The 18,447-nt window shown below is 42.2% G+C and overlaps 2 protein-coding genes across 3 annotated transcripts in view; one reads left to right on the top strand and one right to left on the bottom strand.

Moving 5' to 3' along the window:
* Positions 1 to 1,933: 1,933 nt before the first annotated feature.
* Positions 1,934 to 18,447, bottom strand: part of CLNS1A (chloride nucleotide-sensitive channel 1A) — a 48,156-nt gene continuing 31,642 nt past the window's right edge. Inside the window, exon 7 of the mRNA XM_059188147.1 lies at positions 1,934 to 4,395. The gene's annotated coding sequence lies outside the window, so the exon portion shown is untranslated. The remainder of the gene's footprint in view (positions 4,396 to 18,447) is intronic.
* AQP11 (aquaporin 11) lies at positions 3,163 to 17,515 on the top strand. Of its 2 annotated transcripts, XM_059188166.1 has the most exons (3): positions 3,163 to 3,784; positions 12,799 to 12,915; positions 17,238 to 17,515. In XM_059188166.1, the coding sequence occupies exons 1-3, from the start codon at positions 3,163 to 3,165 to the stop codon at positions 17,315 to 17,317; spliced, it is 819 nt and encodes a 272-aa protein (XP_059044149.1). In that variant the 3' UTR covers positions 17,318 to 17,515. The 2 variants fall into 2 exon arrangements, with proteins under 2 accessions (XP_059044149.1, XP_059044158.1); XM_059188175.1 differs by lacking the exon at positions 12,799 to 12,915.

Here is an 18,447-nt window from a genome sequence, read left to right as displayed (position 1 = left end):
GAGAGGAGGGGTCCAAGCGAGTGTACTGGGTTAAAGCCTCGGCCAATCAGTTAAGAAACATGGCGGGGTTTTCGTCAGGGGCCTGGACAACCTCCCTAATCTTGTCGTAATTAATGGCCTTATTAGAGGCTGCCCACATGCCGGCTATGAGACATTGGACCACGCGGTCGCGGTGCCGGTGGCCATCTTGGCCATTCTGATAATCCCAACCTAGTTCTACAGCTGGGACCGCCTGGGCTCCAACTGGCATGGCAGCATCAGTGAGAAGGACCTGATCTGCGTGTTCCCGGGCAGCAGCCTGGATGCGTTCCCTCTCCTCTGTGGTGAGGAGATTTACCACATGTAAATCATGCCAGGTGAGGTCATAGGCTTGGGCCAGGTATTGGAATTCTTTGATACAGTTATCAGGATTGGCAGAAAAGGACCCCAAGTACTTCTCTATTTGGGAGAGATCCTACAAAGAGAAGGGTGCGTGGACTCCAACAACCCATTCAGCCCCTGCAAACTCCCTCAGGGGACAGACCAGGTCTGGAGACTGATTTCTGGACCATGTTCGAGCGGAGATTGGGGGAGAGGGAGGAGGGTTAGAAGGCGGGGAAGGCTCTGGCTCAGAGCTTTTGGGGGGGGGGGGTCTGGGAGCGCTGGTTGATGGATAGGCTGATAGGGAGGAGGGGGGACAGTTGGGGGGCCCTTAAAGGGGGCCTGGAGAGGTTTTCAGGGGGGTCGGAGAGAGGGGAGAGGGAAGGGGAATCAAGGTTCTTGGGAGTGGACGGCGGAGGGGCCGAAAGGGGGGGTGCAGGCAAGGAATACTTGATAAGTTGGGCAACGGGACCAGAGTGAGGGTCTAGAGCGTGGAATCCAAAAGGCCTGGTCGTAAAGTGCTTCGGACCATCTGCCTTGGCGCTTACAGAGATTGTCAAGGCCCAGGAGCACCTGATAGTCGAAGGTGCCCTCAGGAGGCCATTTCGATTGGTTGTCCATACTTGGGCCAAGCAACGGTACGTTTTTGTTTTTTTTTTTTTTTTTTCACTTCTAAACATAAAACTTTATTACATTTCTAGTTATGTCCTTTTGCATGATATATTTAGGGCCAAGTAGTTAAGAGAAGTCCTACTTCAGGCTGATACTCTCAGGCTGATTTGGTTTCCACCCCCCACCGACAGAATGACTCTTGTCCCCCCTTCCCCATTTCAGCTTGAGCGCTTGATGTCATGAAGAAAGTGGCAGCTGGCTGGACAGATAAAGCCCAAGTCTAAAATCCCCCAACACAAACTGACGGCAAGTGTCCTTTCGCTCAGGATCCTCCCCAGGTTAGTAAGGAAAGAACACATCCATTTCCAGGGACACCACAGGCGGCTTTCATTTCCCTCAGACCAGGTGGAAGACGCAGAGCGTTTCCCCTACCCCCACCCTGGCCTGTCTTCCTCCTCGCTACTTCCTGGCCACAGGAAGTGGCCTCACATGAGACGTCGCCTCCATAAGTCCTGGTCTAACCCCAAGGTTTGGTGATTAGCCAGGAGACAGCCCAAGGGAGCTTTTGAGTCTAATATGGACTGGGAGGTTCCCATAGCTCCTTCCCCTATCAACCCAAAACGCGGAGGAAGGCGTCCCCTCCTCTGCGGGCTGAATTGCGGTTCAGGAGAATAGTTGCCGCGGAATGAGGACGTCTCCCAATTCCTCAGAACTACGGGGCCACCTGGTGGCGGAGGAGAGCTCGCCCAGACCCGGCTGCTGCTAGGGCCAGGGCGCCTCGGGAGGGGTCAGGAGCCAGGAAACACTCACCGCAGCGACTTTCAGAGCCGAGTGAAGGAAGTGCTGAGTCCCAGTCCGGAGGTGGAGGGGAGAGCCGCCGTGGGGAGGCAGAGGCTCGAACCCCTCCCGGTTTCGCACCGAATGTAAAGCTTTTCCAGCGAGATAAACACACCAGGCGAAGTAGGCACAAGGCAAGATTTATTAAAGGCACTCTCCGGCGCAGTTTCAGGGCTCAGGAGAAGGGGAGCCAGGAAAACTGCGACGGGGGGAGGAGGGCACCCTCCCCCGAGGTTCCGCAACTCTGGAAAAGCAGAGTGGGGGAAGTCCCGAGGCAGGGAGAAGGGGGCTTTTAAGGGGGTCTAGAGGGGAGTTCAGGGGTCTTTTGGCAAGTTTCCCTTATTTGGATAATTCGTCTGCTTGTTGGGGTCCCATTGGTCCACTGGAGCTGGAGCGGGGGGTCTCAGATTTTGCTTGTCAGGGTTCCATTGGCCCACTGGGGCCGGAAGGGGTGGGGTGTGTGTTTCAGATTCCTGCTTGGGTCTTTGTTTTCTGTGGGAGCTCAGGTTTTGTGGCGGGAACTTTCGCCATCTTAAGTAGCCCTTTCTTTCTGCCAGCCCAACATGAGGCAGGTGAAGAAAACTCAGCACAAGGAGACTCAGTTGCATGCCCTTGTTCACACAAGTCAAACCCCGGTTCGTTCAACTCCAAAGTCTACCCACGGCTTCGTTTGACTCCAAAGTCTACTCCCTTTCACCACCCCTGGCCTCTGCGTCCCACCTCCGTCACCTCCCATCTTCTCAGTCGCCCCATTAATAAAAACGAGGCGGTTGGACGAGATTCTCTCTAGGAGTGTTTCCAGCCGGACAGTTTTACCATTTTAGGAGCAGGGAAGAAAAACCTTCAAGGTCTTCCCTTCAAAGCAAGTGTCAACTTCGCAGTGAACGCGAACATTCCCGTTAGGTGCCGGGGCTGGCGTCCTCGGAGCTCTGGTCGAGCCGCTCGCAAGGGCTCACGGGTCCCCGCGCGCATGCGCAATGGCCTCGGCGCGCAGCGTCCCTCCGCGCCCTCTCAGACCTACGCCGGCTTCCAGTCCCTCAGGGAGGTGGCGGGGGCGTGTGCGTGTCGGACTGACGGTGGGCCCTTTAGCCGGTGCCCTAGCAGAACTTCCTTTGTCGCCCTTCCCCTCCTCTCTTCCCCGGCTCCCAACACCCAAGCTTCGAGCCGGGGAGGGGAGGAGGGCGGGGAGGCGTCCTCCAGCGTGACACCCAGGGGCTTCCAGCTCGCCCTGAGTCGGTCCGCCCCCGGGACGTGAGGAGGGGGCGGGGCTGCAGACTTAGGACTTGGGACTCCTGCCCCGACGCTGCTTCTGCTAGAGCCAAGCAGGCAGCCTAGTCTGGTCAGGAGCGAGACATGACGGCGCTGCGGGGCCTCTGGCCGGAGGTGCAGGACACCTGCACCTCACTGGGGCTGATGCTGTTGCTCGTGCTGTTCATGGGGCTGGCCCGCGTGGTCACCCGGCTGCAGCTGCACAGGTTCATGATGGCCCACACCTTCGTCTTGGAGTTTCTGGCCACCTTCCAGCTCTGCTTCTGCACCCATGAGCTGCAACTGCTGAGCGAGCAGGAACCCGCGCACCCCACCTGGCCGCTGACGCTAATCTACTTCTTCTCTTTGGTGCATGGCCTGACTCTGGTGGGCACCTCCAGCAACCCGTGCGGCGTGTTGATGCAGATGTTGCTGGGGGGAATGTCCCCTGAGACGGGTGCGATTAGGCTGTTGGCTCAGCTGATTGGTGCCCTGTGCAGCAGGTACTGCATAAGCGCCTTGTGGAGCCTGGGGCTGACCAAGTATCACCTCAACGAGAGGACCTTCGTTTGCAGGAATCCTATTCAAGTCGACTTACCCAAAGCGGTCATCACAGAGGCCATCTGCTCCTTTATCTTCCACAGCGCTTTGCTGCACTTCCAGGAGATCAGAACCAAGCTTCGTATCCACCTGCTGGCAGCACTCATCACCTTTTTGGTCTACGCAGGTTTGTTATTCCCACAAAACACTTGGCACCTCCGGAGCCTCTACGACCTGAGGCACGAAGTTCTTTACCAAGATACATTTGAAACCCCTACACCTCTGCGATGCCAATATTGGTATCCCCGTTATTCTATACATTTGCAGCCCGTTCTTTACCAGTAGTGCAGACATATAGATCCTCCATTCAGTGCTTTTTTTGAACCCCAGCAACAGGAGCCATTTCTGTGCTGAAACTGAGATCTTGTGAAATACTGCCAAGGGTTCAAATATCCTACAAAGGGATTGTTTTAATGGTAGAAAGGAAAGATAACTTATCGCTACCTCTTTCCTCATGACAACCTGACACTCAGACTGAAAAATGATCATGGGTACCTTTCAATTTAAAGGCACCTTAAAAAGGTGCCTTTCAATTTAAAGTACAGGCAACATGATTGATTAATAATAAGAGTGAGGAGTAGCAATTTGTAGTTCTGTTTCTTAGTTCTTTTTCTACAAAATTAAAACTTGATTGAAATGAAAGATTTTTTTAAAAAGTAACTCGAGAAATCTGATGATTTCTTGCAAACCATTGGTTTACTTTGACAGATCTCAGATGCAGTGGATACCCTGGATATCCTAAAGGGGACAAGGAAAAAAAAAATGAAAGTTTAATGATGAAATGTGTCATTTTAAATGATTGCAATGAAGTAGCTTCATTGGGACTATATAAAATGTTTTAGAAGCAGGAATCTAATAAAAGGAAATTAATAGTAAAGGTCTATCTTCTGCCCACTGAAAGTGAAACTATAAGTAGAAGCAAACCTCAAAAGAAAGGCTTCTAAAGGGGTGCCTGGGTGGCTCAGTGGGTTAAAGCCTCTGCCTGCAACTCAGGTCATGATCTCAGGGTCTTGGGATCGAGGCCCGAGTTGGGCTTTCTGCTCATCGGGGAGCCTGCTTCCCCCTCTTTCTCTCTGCCTACCTCTCTGCCTACTTGTGATCTCTGTCTGTCATATATACAACTAAATCTTAAAAAAAAAAAAAAGAAAAAGAAAAAAAGAAAGAAAGAAAAGAAAGGCTTCTAAATATTTGCTTGACTTTCCAGGATAAAAATGAAAGACTTTCCAACCCATCTTCCATGCGATAGATATATTACTATTCTTTGTGTGTAGACACAGATGGAAAAAAGGGTAGAAGAGAGAGGGAAAGATTTCTGTATATTTCAGGGATTAATGAATAGTCACTTATTTATTAAAGTTTTAGGTTTGGGCTAAAGTAGAAACATGCCCTCTATATGAATATAATCATCCCTCACAAAAAGTAATATACTTATAAAATTAATGTTTTATAGTTTTCCAGGTCATCTCAGTATGAAACCAGAGCTGAGAAACCACTGCTCTTGTCCAGACTTGTGCTGGCCAATTTGGAAGACACTAGATACATGTGATTTTTCAGATTAAAATTAACTAAAATTAAATACTTGGTTCTTCAGTTGCAATAGCTTTATTTCAAGTAGTCAATAGCCACACATGGCTAGTACGTGCAATATCAGTGCCAGAGACTGTTTGCTGGGGCAGAACATAATAGAAAATTGTGGATTACTACTGTTACAGAAATTAATAATCTATTATGATCTTCCTTTTCTGTCAATGTAAGGGAGATAAGAGTATTCATTGAGCAATATACTAATAAGCACATAGGAAATTTATATGAGTTATCTTAGTCAATCCTTAGAAAAACTCACTAATGAATACATTTTAAGTAAAGTGAGGCTCACAAAAGTGAAATGACTTGTCCAAGCTCACACAGCCAGAATGTGCTAGAATCATGGTTCAAACTGACACTAAAGCTTATTCACATTACATTATCAGCATTTCTATACTGCACTCAAAAGTAACAAAAATATGTACATGCAATTGAACATTATTCAGCCATGAAAGGGAATTAAGTTCAGATAAATACTACAACATGGATGAACCTTGACAGACACAAAGGAACAAATGTTGCAGGACTTCACTTATATAAAAACCAACATATGGGGCGCGTGGGTGTCTCAGCCATTTAGCATCTGCCTTTGGCTCAGGTCATGATCCCAGGGTCCAGGGATCCAGCCCTGCATCCTGCTCCCAGCTCAGCGGGAAGCCTGCTTCTCCCTCTCACACTCACCTTGCTTGTGTTCCCTCTCTCACTATCTTTCTGTTAAATAAATAAATAAAACCTTTATTTTAAAAAAACCCCACAGCATAGGCAAATTCATAGAAAGTATAATAGAGGTTACCAGGGACTAGGGGGCAGAGAGGAGTGGGACTTACTCTTTAATGGATACAGAGTATAGAGTTTCTGTTTAGGGTGATGGTAAAGTTTTAGAAATTGTGGTGATAGTTGAACATTGTGAATATAATTAATGACACTGAATATATTCTTAAAAATGGTTAAAATGACATGTTTTATGTCATATACCTTACCATAATTTTAAAAATTTTAAGTTGCAGGGCGCCTGGGTGGCTCAGTGGCTTCAAACTCTGCCTTCGGCTCAGGTCATGATCTCAGACATCGGGCTCTCTGCTCAGCAGGGAGCCTGCTTACCCCCTCTCTGCCTACTTGTGATCTCTGTCAAATAATAAATAAAATCTTAAAAACTTTAAGTTGCTAAAGGATTCTTTTGCTGAATAAGTCTGGCAAACACTGCATTAAACAGATTTTTTTTTTGAGATGTTATTTACTTATTTGACAGAGAGATCACAAGCAGGCAGAGAGGCAGGCAGAGAGAGAGTGGGGAAGCAGGCTCCCCACTGAACAGAGAGCCCGATGCAGGGCTTGATCCCAAGACCCTGAGATCATGACCTGAGCCGAAGGCAGAGTCTGAAGCCACTGAGCCACCCAGGCGCCCCTAAACAGATTTTCTATTGTTAAGGCTTTAACAGAGGCTTTTCTATGCTGTTATATATTGTGAAACCCCAAAAGGAGGATGTGGAACAATTTTTCAAACTTAAGGAATCCTTTTGTCTAGGACTATGTAGCAGAAGAGAACACACTTTGGGTAATGCTACACTAAGCCGTAATTCCAAGTTATCTTCTGTGGATACATCATAACTTTAGATCAGAATTGTTCCAGACAGAATGAACTGTCTTGGGACTGGTCAAGTTTCTGTCATATCAGAGATAAGTAAGGCTTTTTGTAGGAAGGATTTAAGAATGGACAAGGAAGGAAAGACAGGAGAAGGGTCAGCTACTTCAAGTCTCATTATAAATTACTTTGATATGTCTTTTTAACTTCCTTTTTTTTTAAGATTTTATTTACTTATTTGACCGACAGAGATCACAAGTAGGCAGAGAGGCAGGCAGAGAGAGGGGGAAGCAGGCTTCCCGCTGAGCAGACAGCACGATGCGGGGTTTGATCCCAGGACCCCGAGATCATGACCTGAGCTGAAGGCAGAGGCTTAACCCACTGAGCCACCCAGGTGCCCTTCTTTTTAACTTCTAAGGTACTGTTGGTGGTGGTTTGACATGGTTGTGTCCTAGGATGTGATTTTTTAACATGTTAGAGCTACAAAACTATTAGTGCAGATTTTAAGTAAATCTCCTTAATTTTTATTTTGGAGAATTTGGTTCAATGAACAAGGTAAAAGAGAATGGCATTCATTTTTTTAAGATTAATTAATTTATTTTAGAGAAAGAGTTGGGAGGGGCAGAGGGAGAGAAAGAAAAACTTTAGCAAATTCTGCACTGAGCATGGAGCCAATGAGGGGCTCGATCACAGAACCCTGGGTTCACAACCTGAACAGAAACCAAGAGTCAGATGATCAACCAACTGCACCATCCACGGGCCCCTGCATTCATTTTTAATTAGAGTTGGCCCTTGAAAAATGCAGGGATTAGGGGCACTAAGCCCTTGCACAGTCAAAAATCCATATATAACTTTTGATTCCCCCAAAATTTAACTACTAGCCTAGTGTTGACTGGAAGTCTTACGGTTAACAGTTGATTAACACATATTTTGTATGTTGTATATATTATATATTGTATTCTTCTAATAAAGTAAGTTAGGGGGAAAAAATGTTAAGAAAATCATGAGAAAATACATCTACAGTACTATATGGTATTTGTCAAAAAAATCTGCATATAAGTGTGCCCATGCATCTCAAACCATGTTGTTAAAGGGTCAATGGTAAGCACTGAAAAAAATCCGTTATTTTATACATCTAAGTAAGTTGTCTTTATTACTGCACCTGTTCATTACTGTTATAGAATTTTTAATTATACATTGTTTTCTGATGTCTTCTTCCAATAGACAGTAAGCTTTATGAATACAGAAACTAAAATTATTTTATTCATTATAACATATAACCAGGTCTTAGCATTGTGTCACCTGTTACAAATCACATACTATTCACTTTAAAAAATCCATGTAGAAAAAAATAATATATATCTGGATGTTTTATATTTCATGTCTAAGGGCTTTCAAAATAAGCCTAATAAATTGTCTGAAGAAATTGTAATATTTTTACTTCATTTCATTATTCCATTCAGGAATTTTTGGTATCCTTGTGAATCATGAAGAATATAGGTAAGAATTTTTTGTCAAAGAAGGGAACTAAGTCCTTTAAATGTTTGCTTTTAATATAAGAACTATATGAAATACTCATTTACAAATGAAAAATCGCTTCAAAGGTCCAGAACATTTATTTATTAATGTAGTGGCTAAGAGCACAGGTTTGGAGTTGTGCTGTACCCTTAGAAGAGATACTTAATTTAGGCCTCATTTCCTCATCTTTAAAATGGAGAATAATAACTATCTATCTCTTAAGACTATTATGACAAATAGAATAACGTATTTCAAGTTCTTATCCTAGTACCTGGCACAAATATTCTAGTCAGTGGAGAGGGCTAGCCTCCACTCTAAATTAGTTAATTAACATTCTGGCTTATAAATGAGTCTTATGGTTTTAACTAGTGTCATTCTGTCCCAGTGAATTTGATTCCCTTTAGGAGTCTTGAGTAACATCAGCATCTAGAATTGCCAGATTTGAAACCTGGACTTTGACACAGTCTTTAACTGTGGTAATTCACCAAGTTCCTGCTATCCTGTAAGACTCTTGACAATCAGCCAGCTCGGTCTTCCCATTGATATCTCCTCTAGGACATATATTATTATGTCTTCTCCCCTTCAGATGTCAATAAACAATATTTTTCAAAGGTAGTTTGTCAGTCCTGTACCTGACTGATGATTCTTTTTAAATAATTCATTTTAAATTACACAATTAATGAACATATTTTGTTAAAAATTAAAACAGTAACAATGAGACCAACCGTGCCTTTTGACTGCCATCCTCTATGCCTGTCCTCTCTCCTTCTCTGCCTATTCTTCCCACCAAGGTAGTCCTCTGCACATGCGTGTGTGTTGATGTGTTTGTGTGTGTCCTTCCAAACTCTTTATGTGATTTATTATATAGATAAGACCCTATAAAACTATTATTTAGGTATGTTCACGTTAACATAAAAGGTATTATACCTTACTTTTGCAGTTTGCTTTTCTTGATGGTAGTAGTTGTTCAGTGGTATCTTGGAGACCTATCAATGTTAATCAGTAAAGAGATTTCTCTCATTATTTCAAAACACTGCATGTTATTCCAAATTAATAAGCGGACAGTCAGGTTTTTCCCAGTTCTTTGCTACTATAAACAACTTTGATATGTCTACTTGTATTCAAGTATCAATAGTTCTGTACCACAGGGAGTTCTTTTTTTTTTAAGATTTTATTTATTTATTTGACAGAGAGAGATCACAAGTAGACAGAGAGGCAGGCAAAGAGAGAGAGAGAGGGAAGCAGGCTTTCTGCTGAGCAGAGAGCCCGATGCGGGACTCGATCCCAGGACCCTGAGATCATGACCTGAGCCGAAGGAGAGAGAGAGGGGGAAGCAGGCTTTCTGCTGAGCAGAGAGCCTGATGCGGGACTCAATCCCAGGACCCTGAGATCATGACCTGAGCTGAAGGCAGCGGCTTAACCCACTGAGCCACCCAGGCGCCCCAGGGAGTTCTTTTTTTTAAGATTTTATTTATTTATTTGACACAGAGATCACAAGTAGGCAGAGGAAAGCAGAGAGGGGGAGGGGAAGCAGGCTCCCCGCTGAGCAGACAGCCAGATGTGGGGCTTGATCTCAGGACCCTGAGATCATGACCTGAGCCAAAGGCAGAGGCTTAACCCACTGAGCCACCCAAATGCCCCAACAGTGGTTTTCAATAAGAACCCCACCGCCACCCTGTTGCAGGGAACATTCAGGAATGTGTGGAGGTATTTTTGGTTGTTAGAGAGTTGGGGAAGATGGATGTGCTGGAATCTAGTGGGTATGGACCAAGGAAGCTACTAAATATCCCACAATGCACAGGGCAGCCCCCAACAAAGAGCTATCTATATAATCTAAAATGTCAAAGCCAAAGCCACATGTTTGGGGCTTTTTTTTTTTTAAGATTTATTTATTTGAGAGAGAGAGAGAGAGAGCATGCACATGAACAGGAGGGGTAGAGAGAGAGACAGAATCCCAAGCGGGCTCCACACTGAGTGCGGAGCCTGACATGGGGCTTGATCTCAAGACCCTGAGATCAAGATCTGAGCCAAAACCGAGTCTGATGCTTAACCGACTATGCCACTCAGGAACCCCTTGGACTACTGTTGACACAGAACCCACTCCTGATATAAACTTCTGTATCAGCTATTTTTTTCCCAAAGATTTTATCTATTTATTTGATAAAGCATGAGCTTTATCAAAAGAGAAAGCATGAGCAGGAAGAGGGGTAGAGAGAGTAGCAGACTCCCTGTTGAGCTGGAAGCCCAACACAGGGCCTGATCCCAGGACCTTGGCTGGGATCATGACCTGAGCTGAAGGCAGACACTTAACCAAATGAGCCACCCACATGCCCTGTATATCAGCTATAGCTTAAAATCATAGTTTTTCGTGATTCTGTGGGTCATATTGGAAATTCCTCTGAGACCATTTAGCTGGACAGTTGGTGGGGCTGGAAAAGCTTCACTTATGTGTCCAGCAGTCAGTGGCAACTGTCAGTTCTCCTCTGTGTGGCCTCTTATCTTCCATCAGCCTAGACCAGCTTACTTACATGGTCAGGGCACTGTTCCAAGAGAGCAAAAAGTGGAAGCTGATGGGTTTTTTGAGACCTGAACCTAGAATTCACTGTCATTTGTCATGTTCAGAATGGACATAGCATCACTTCTGCTGCATTCTCTTTGTCGATGCAAGTTGCAAAGCCAGTCCATATTCAGGAGGCGAAGGTTGGGGGAGCAGCTTCCACAACATCACACTCAGCAGATTTGGTGATGTGAGGACTAGAAGATAGGGCAAGTGAAGTAGTTTGAATTTTAGGATGGTCTAAGACTGATGGATAGTGTTCTTAGACCTAATGGAAATAGCAAAGGCCTAATGGGAACACCAAAATAAACTAATTATGAGAGCAGTGGGTCAGTCTATTTTTACTTATGCATGTCTCAAAAAAGCACAGGTCACTTGTATTATCATAACATATATTACACTGTAATGTAAAGACCTGTATAAGTCCTTATCTTTTGCCCATGATGTCTACTATATAGGAACTCAACAATTTTTTTATTGAACTGAAATGACTACCTACAAACCAAAAATTCTGTTGGTCCTTGGCAGTTGCAGGTTTAACATTCCAGGATTGACTATTCAAGACTGATTCTGAACATGGTATCTTTTATAATTGCTGAGACAGGAGTATGAATCATACTGTGAGGCCTGTGTTCTAGAAAAAACTCTTAGCCATGGAGTGAACTTAGTTCACTGCTCAACACCTTCATTTTGACACAGCTTCAATATTTGCAGCCTATCAAGTATAATATCTCATTAGTGAAATCTTATGAAAGGGTTGCTAAATTTCCAATTTTACTGCATTTTATGAAGACAGCATGCTATATAGTGGCATATGTCAAGGTAAAGTTTGTGAAGATATCAGGATATATCTCTGTGGCTGAATCAGAGGCCAATGGGTATGCCCAAGCTTCTACACAGGAGAAGTAAGAGAAATGTTACTCTCTCAGTAATATTCTTAGGGTATGTTCTGAAAAGCTGAGCCACAGATCTCGTCCATTTGAAGAAGTCTAGCCTCCTTGGCTTTTCCTTACTTGCTTGTGTGGCCAGAACTAAACTGCTAGGCTCCACGTCAGAGAGAGAACCTGGGTGCAGAGCTGGATCATGAACCCTGAAAAGTAATCAACAGAATTTTTGCTTTCCTTTCACAACTATACACGATCACTTTTTTTATTTAAAAAATTTTGGGGGTGCCTGGGTGGCTCAGTGGGTTAAAGCCTCTGCCTTCGGCTCAGGTCATGATCCCAGGGTACTGGGATCGAGCCCCGCATCAGGCTTTCTGCTCAGCGGGGAGCCTGCTTCCTCCTCTCTCTCTGCCTGCTTCTCTGCCTACTTGTGATCTCTGTCTGTCAAATAAATAAATAAAATCTTTAAAAATAATAATAATAAATAATAAATAAATAAATAAATAAATGGTTTTGTAGCCACTTTATTAACGTAATTCACATGCCATTCACAGTCCCTTCTTCAGGGCTCTCTCTGTTGACAAGTAAAAATGGAGCCAATGATAATACTTTGGTCCATTTTTTTGTTTTCAACATAAAGGTATACTTATGCCCAAGAGGATCCTAAGGTATTGTGTCCATTTTAAATGTATTTTCACTATTTATTACTTTTTCACTTACATTGATGAATGTTAAAAGATTGGCAGCCAAATCTCCTATTTCATAAACTTGAAGGACCAATAATAGAACAGATTAACTTTCAATATGCATTCTATAATATATAGGAAAAGCACTGGATTAAAACTCAATGTCCTAGCACATCATAATGTATAATCTATTTTTATGTTCTATAATGTGTCAGGTGATTCTGCAAAGGAAGATTATAGCATAAGAACACTTAAACACCTAAAATAAAGTAGTTATAAGGAAATGCAAAATACATGGTTTGGTATCACTCTGCTTAAAATGTATTACAGGAGGAAGTCTAACAGGAGCTGTATTTAATCCAGCTTTGGCACTTTCACTGCATTTCAAGTGTTTTGACGAAGCATTCCTTCGGTTTTTTATAGTATATTGGCTCGCTCCTTCTTTAGGTAAGCATATTTTTACTAATATGATTACAAAATTAGGGTATTTTAAAATGATACGCAATGTCACTTTAACATGTCAATTTCCAAAACCAGAATAGGGACAAAAAAGAAAATGAAAAAGATGGTTAACATACCTGAAATAATACTTTATTTGTACAGTATCCTTTAAAACTTTTTCTTCAAAGAAATAAAGTTATCTAGTTAAGGGTAGTCATTTTCAGGTATGATACCACTTTAAGAAACTCTGACATATAGACCAAAAAACTGAGGAGTGATTCCTTCCATAAAAAAAAAAAAAAAAAAAAAAAAAAAAAAAAAACATTTCTTACTAAAGGGAATTTCTTTTTTCAAATTTGTGAGTTCCAGATAAAATAATGTTTAGCTCATTTGACTCATTTTGCAAAAGAGCATCTCATGAAACAATGGATAACTGTAATAAGTATAGTTTTAAAATTATCCACAATTGCATTCCTGTTATTTCTATCTGGATCAGATATATGAAACTTCTCTTACTTTAATATGCATTTATTTTTTTAAGTTATCAGCATTTCTTGATTTTCTTTAGTCACCTCTTAGAAGCCTGATTATAAATCGTAACTATAAATGACTGTGAGGATGCCCGGCCTTTATTAGTTCATCATTTTTATCCACTTTTAGCATTTTGTTTCTTGTTGCTCATTTCTGTTTAAATTCTGTTAATTTGGGGGCACCTGGTGGCTCAGTGGGTTGAAGCCTCTGCAGTCGGCTCAGGTCATGTTCCCAGGGTTCTGGGATCGAGCCCTACGTCGGGCTCTCTGTTTAGCAAGGAGCCTGCTTCCTCCTCTCTTTCTCTCTGCCTGCCTCTCTGCCTACTTGTGATCTCTATCTGTCAAATAAATAATAAAAAATCTTAAAAAAAATAAATTCTGTTAATTTAAATACATTTTTAAAAATTAGGGTACATATAGAAGGGAACATTGGCACAATATGTTCGAAAACCCAGCATGTTAGTATAGTCCAGATAGGAAGGTAACATTACTTGTAGCTATTACTGAAACATTTTATGGAACCACTTACCCCCACAAAATCCAGACACCCAAAGAAAAAAGTATGTATTTATTTTGTTTCTTCATATTCAAGGAATCCTTTATAAATAGCATTGGGATTAAACTTTTTAGCAATTATCTCTGGCCCTAATTGACTTGTTGAAAATATACAAAAATTCTTTGTTGGCCTAAGGATTTCCCAGCTTTTCCCAAATAGACTTAACTAAGACTTCTTATAGCTCTTGGTTTAAAGAGGTTTGTTCCTACACTTGTTTAAGAGGTTTAGGAATGAAAAGCAATACAAGAATCCTTAAATAGATATAGATAAAAGATATACGTGAATAAATGGCACTTTTTAGAATATTGAATTCCAGTTTGACATTAGATTTTGTCATTCACTGAAGTTACGTTTCCATTGGCAAAACAAACAAAAATGGCATCAAATGAAGCTAATGCCAAACTATAGGAAGGATGGGAAAAATAAGAAATTATAGTTTTAGGGGCACCCGGCTGGCTCAGTAGCGATTTGAGTCGTGATTGATCTTGTGGTTGTGAGTTCAAGCCCCATGTTGGGTGTAGAGATTACTTAGAAATAAAATCTTAGGGAGCATCTGGGTGGCTCAGTCAGTTAAGTGTCCAACTCTTGATCTCAGCTCAGGTCTTGATCTTAGGGTCCTGAGATCAGGTCCTACATTGTGCTCCACACTGGGCATGGAGCCTACTTAATAAAGAAAATAAAATCAGGGATGCCTGGGTGGCTCAGTTGGTTGGACGACTGCCTTCGGCTTGGGTCATGATCCCGGAGTCCCGGGATCGAGTCCCGCATCGGGCTCCCAGCTCCGTGGGGAGTCTGCTTCTCCCTCTGACCTTCTCCTCGCTCATGCTCTCTCTCACTGTCTCTCTCTCAAATAAATAAATAAAATCTTTTAAAAAAAAATAAAAATAAAAAAAAGAAAAGAAAATCATAAAGAAATTTTATTTTTACAAGAGTCATTCAAACAGCCAAATAAAAGAGCATCAAATAAACAAAACCCTGTTGAAGCTACATTAGGTGATGCCACTGAGTGAGACAGAGGAGTCATCCCAAGATATCTTTCCCTTCTTGACCAAGCAGGGAGCAAACTATTCTTAGAAGGCATACTCCTTGTTTTTCTTGTTTCTCTTCATAGCAGAGGTAATTATAATTTTTCTAATGGCTCTTGCCATCTCTCCAAAATTAATTTAAAATAGTAGAGGGCACCTGGGTGGCTCGGTGGGTTGAGCCGCTGCCTTCGGCTCGGGTCATGATCTCAGGGTCCTGGGATCGAGTCCCGTATCGGGCTCTCTGCTCAGTGGGGAGCCTGCTTCCCTCTCTCTCTCTCTCTCTGCCTGCCTCTCCATCTACTTGTGATTTCTCTGTCAGATAAATACATAAAATCTTAAAAAAAAAAAATAGTAGAAATGTGACTATAATAATACATATAGAATTAAGTCTGTAGGGGTGCTCAGGAGGTTAAGCACCTGCCTTTGACTCAGGTCATGATCCTGGGGTCCTGGGACTGAGCTCTGCATTGGGCTCCCTGCTCAGTGGGGAATCTGCTGCTCCCTCTCCCTCTGCTGTTCTCCCTGCTTGTGCTCTATCTCAAATAAATAAAAAAATTTTGAAAAACTAATTATCTAGTTTACATATTTCATATAATGAAAACTTTTGGAAAACATTTTCAATGTAATATCTTATGCTCTAGCTCTGACTTTATAAGGAACATGTCAAATTTTGTGGATCAGTTAACATATAGGTTGTTTCTTTCCTTTTTTTTTTTTTCCTTTTAAAGCTTTTGGTTGCAAAACAGACTCATCTTTCAAAGGTGTGTTAAGCTATCCAAATCCTAGTCAAACAAGTAAAAAAATATCAAATCTGCATGTGACAAAAACTCATTCTTAATCTGAGTTTAAACTAATTTAGAGCTTTAAGCCTAAATATGTTAAGATAAAAATATTAATTATTGTAGACATCCCTTTTTTAAAAAATATTTTATTTATTTATTTGACAGAGATCACAGGTAGTCAAAGAGGCAGGCAGAGACAGAGAGAGAAAGGAGGAAGCAGGCTCTCTGTCAAGCAGAGAGCCCGATGTGGGACTTGATCCCAGGACCCTGAGATCATGACCTGAGCCAAAGGCAAAGGCTTAACCCCTTAACTGAGCCACCCAGCTGCCCCCAGACATCCCTTTCAAGACAGTGATTTGAGCCTTATGGCTGTCTCCCCCAGCCCTATTTCCCCACCAAAAAATTAACCAATAGCCACATGCTAGATTTATCTGGTGTGACCTCAAAAATGAATATTTACTAATATATGACACTTTACTTTTTACATATTTTCTTTTTTTAGAAAAAAAGATTTTATGTATTCATTTGAGAGAAAGAGTGAGGGAAAGAGTGGGGGAAGGGGCAGAGGGAGACGGGGAGAGAGGCTCTCAAGCAGACCCCATGCCAAGTATGGAGCCCAACATGGGGCTCGATCCCAGTCGGACAGTCAACTGACTGAGACAGTCAGGTGCCCCACATATTTTCTATTTAAGATATAAAAGTTCGGGGCGCCTGGGTGGCTCAGTGGGTTAAGCCGCTGCCTTCGGCTCAGGTCATGATCTCAGGGTCCTGGGATCGAGTCCCGCATCGGGCTCTCTGCTCAGCAGGGAGCCTGCTTCCTCCTCTCTCTCTCTGCCTGCCTCTCTGCCTACTTGTGATCTGTCAAATAAATAAATAAAATCTTTAAAATAAAAAAAGATATAAAAGTTCAGCATTGAAATTTTGTTTTAGACATTTTGCTTGGAATAGCTCTAAAAGCTATTAACACTGTGAGTGATGAGGAAAAAAAGTAAAGAAAGAAGTGTTTGAGCATTCCAAATGAAAACTCAAGAGTGCTTTCAGTTGCCTTATTCTCCCAGTATATACATCTCTGAGGCATGGAAGGACACAGTGTTGCTATTTTAGAGAAGAGCAAATGGACCTAAATCCAGGGTTTCTCACTCAGGAAATCAGTGATGGGGCCAGAACTAGACCTCCAGTTCTATTTATCCTTTCAATTCACTGTTTAGGTCCTTCTCGTTATACCAGGTACATACTGTTTTTAAGGACTCATGGTTAAGGAAAAATGTGAGAATGTTATATTAAAAAATATCCATGTGTTTCATGTAGAATTGATGCAGCTAATTCTTTTAAACATAGATTTCCAAATCTCTAGGTATGTAATCTTAAATTATAGACACTGAATGATTATCAACATCCTTAGATTGTTTTTATTTTACTCTATTTTGTCTTTCAGGTATATTGTTGATGATTTTGATGTTCAGCTTTTTTCTCCCATGGCTGTATAACAACCATACAATTAATAAAAAGGAATAACTATTCCAAAAGACTCAAACTAAGTTACAGGACAGTCAAGGTGGATGTGATAAAGATTTTATCACCTCATATTCAACATACTGGCTGCACTGGACTCATCAATGTTTAGTTTCCTCTGAGGAGGTGCCTTGTAGTCATCATCACTGGAACTTAAAAATCCCAATTACTGTGAAAAGAAATCCTGTGTTTCTCAGTTAAGACTTGTTCTTTTGACTGTGTATTAAATGCTGCTAGAAAAAACATTAGGGGTACCTGGGTGCCTCAGTTGGTTGAGTATCCGACTCTTGGTTTTGGCTCAAGTCATGATCTCAGGGTCACGAGATCAAGCCCTGCATTGGGCTACATGCTCAGCAACGAGTCTGCTTAGGATTCTCTCTCTCCCTCTCCCCTCCCCAGCTCTAAGTAAAAAAATAAAACTTTTTTTTTTTTTAGATTTTATTTACTTGACAGACAGAGATCACAAGTAGGCAGAGAGGCAGGCAGAGAGAGGGGGGAAGCAGGCTCCCTGCTGAGCAGAGAGCCCGATGTGGGGCTCGATCCCAGGACTCTGGGATCATAACCTGAGCCGAAAGCAGAGGCTTAACCCACTAAGCCACCCAGGTGCCCCCAAAATAAATCTTTTTTTAAAAAAAGACTCATTATGTTAAATATACATCTCAAGTGATAATTACTAATTTTGACAAAAAAAGGAGCACAGTTTGAGAAGGGAAGGGAGGTGATAATAGGACCAGAGAAAGAGTGTGTATCAAATCTGACCTGAATGAACAGGATTATTAGCCAAAGTAGGACTAGTCATGCTTACAGACCTAGAGAGGGTAGATTTTAGCCATTATGTCACACAATGATACCATCAGCAGTGTCATCTATCAATAGGAAAGTTCCTTTTGGAAATAGATTATATATCCACTCATATTCGAGTGGTTTCTTAAATTTTAAATATACTCTAAAATATTTTTTCTAAATAGACAATCTCACTAGCTTTAGGCAAGTTGTTATCCCTTAACAAAATAAAACAAACTGCCCATACAAAGTCAAGAGGTAAGCTTTTCACATTCTCATTTGATCCTAACAGCTGCCTTATGTAGCAGGTAGGGCATGTATTTTTAATTTCCATTTTACAGATAAGGAAA

The sequence above is a fragment of the Mustela lutreola genome, chromosome 1 (genome assembly GCF_030435805.1).
Source record: "Mustela lutreola isolate mMusLut2 chromosome 1, mMusLut2.pri, whole genome shotgun sequence".
NCBI classification, from domain to species: domain Eukaryota; kingdom Metazoa; phylum Chordata; class Mammalia; order Carnivora; family Mustelidae; genus Mustela; species Mustela lutreola.
The sequence above is the reverse complement of the archived record's forward strand: the minus strand, read 5'-3'. Positions and strand labels throughout refer to the sequence as shown.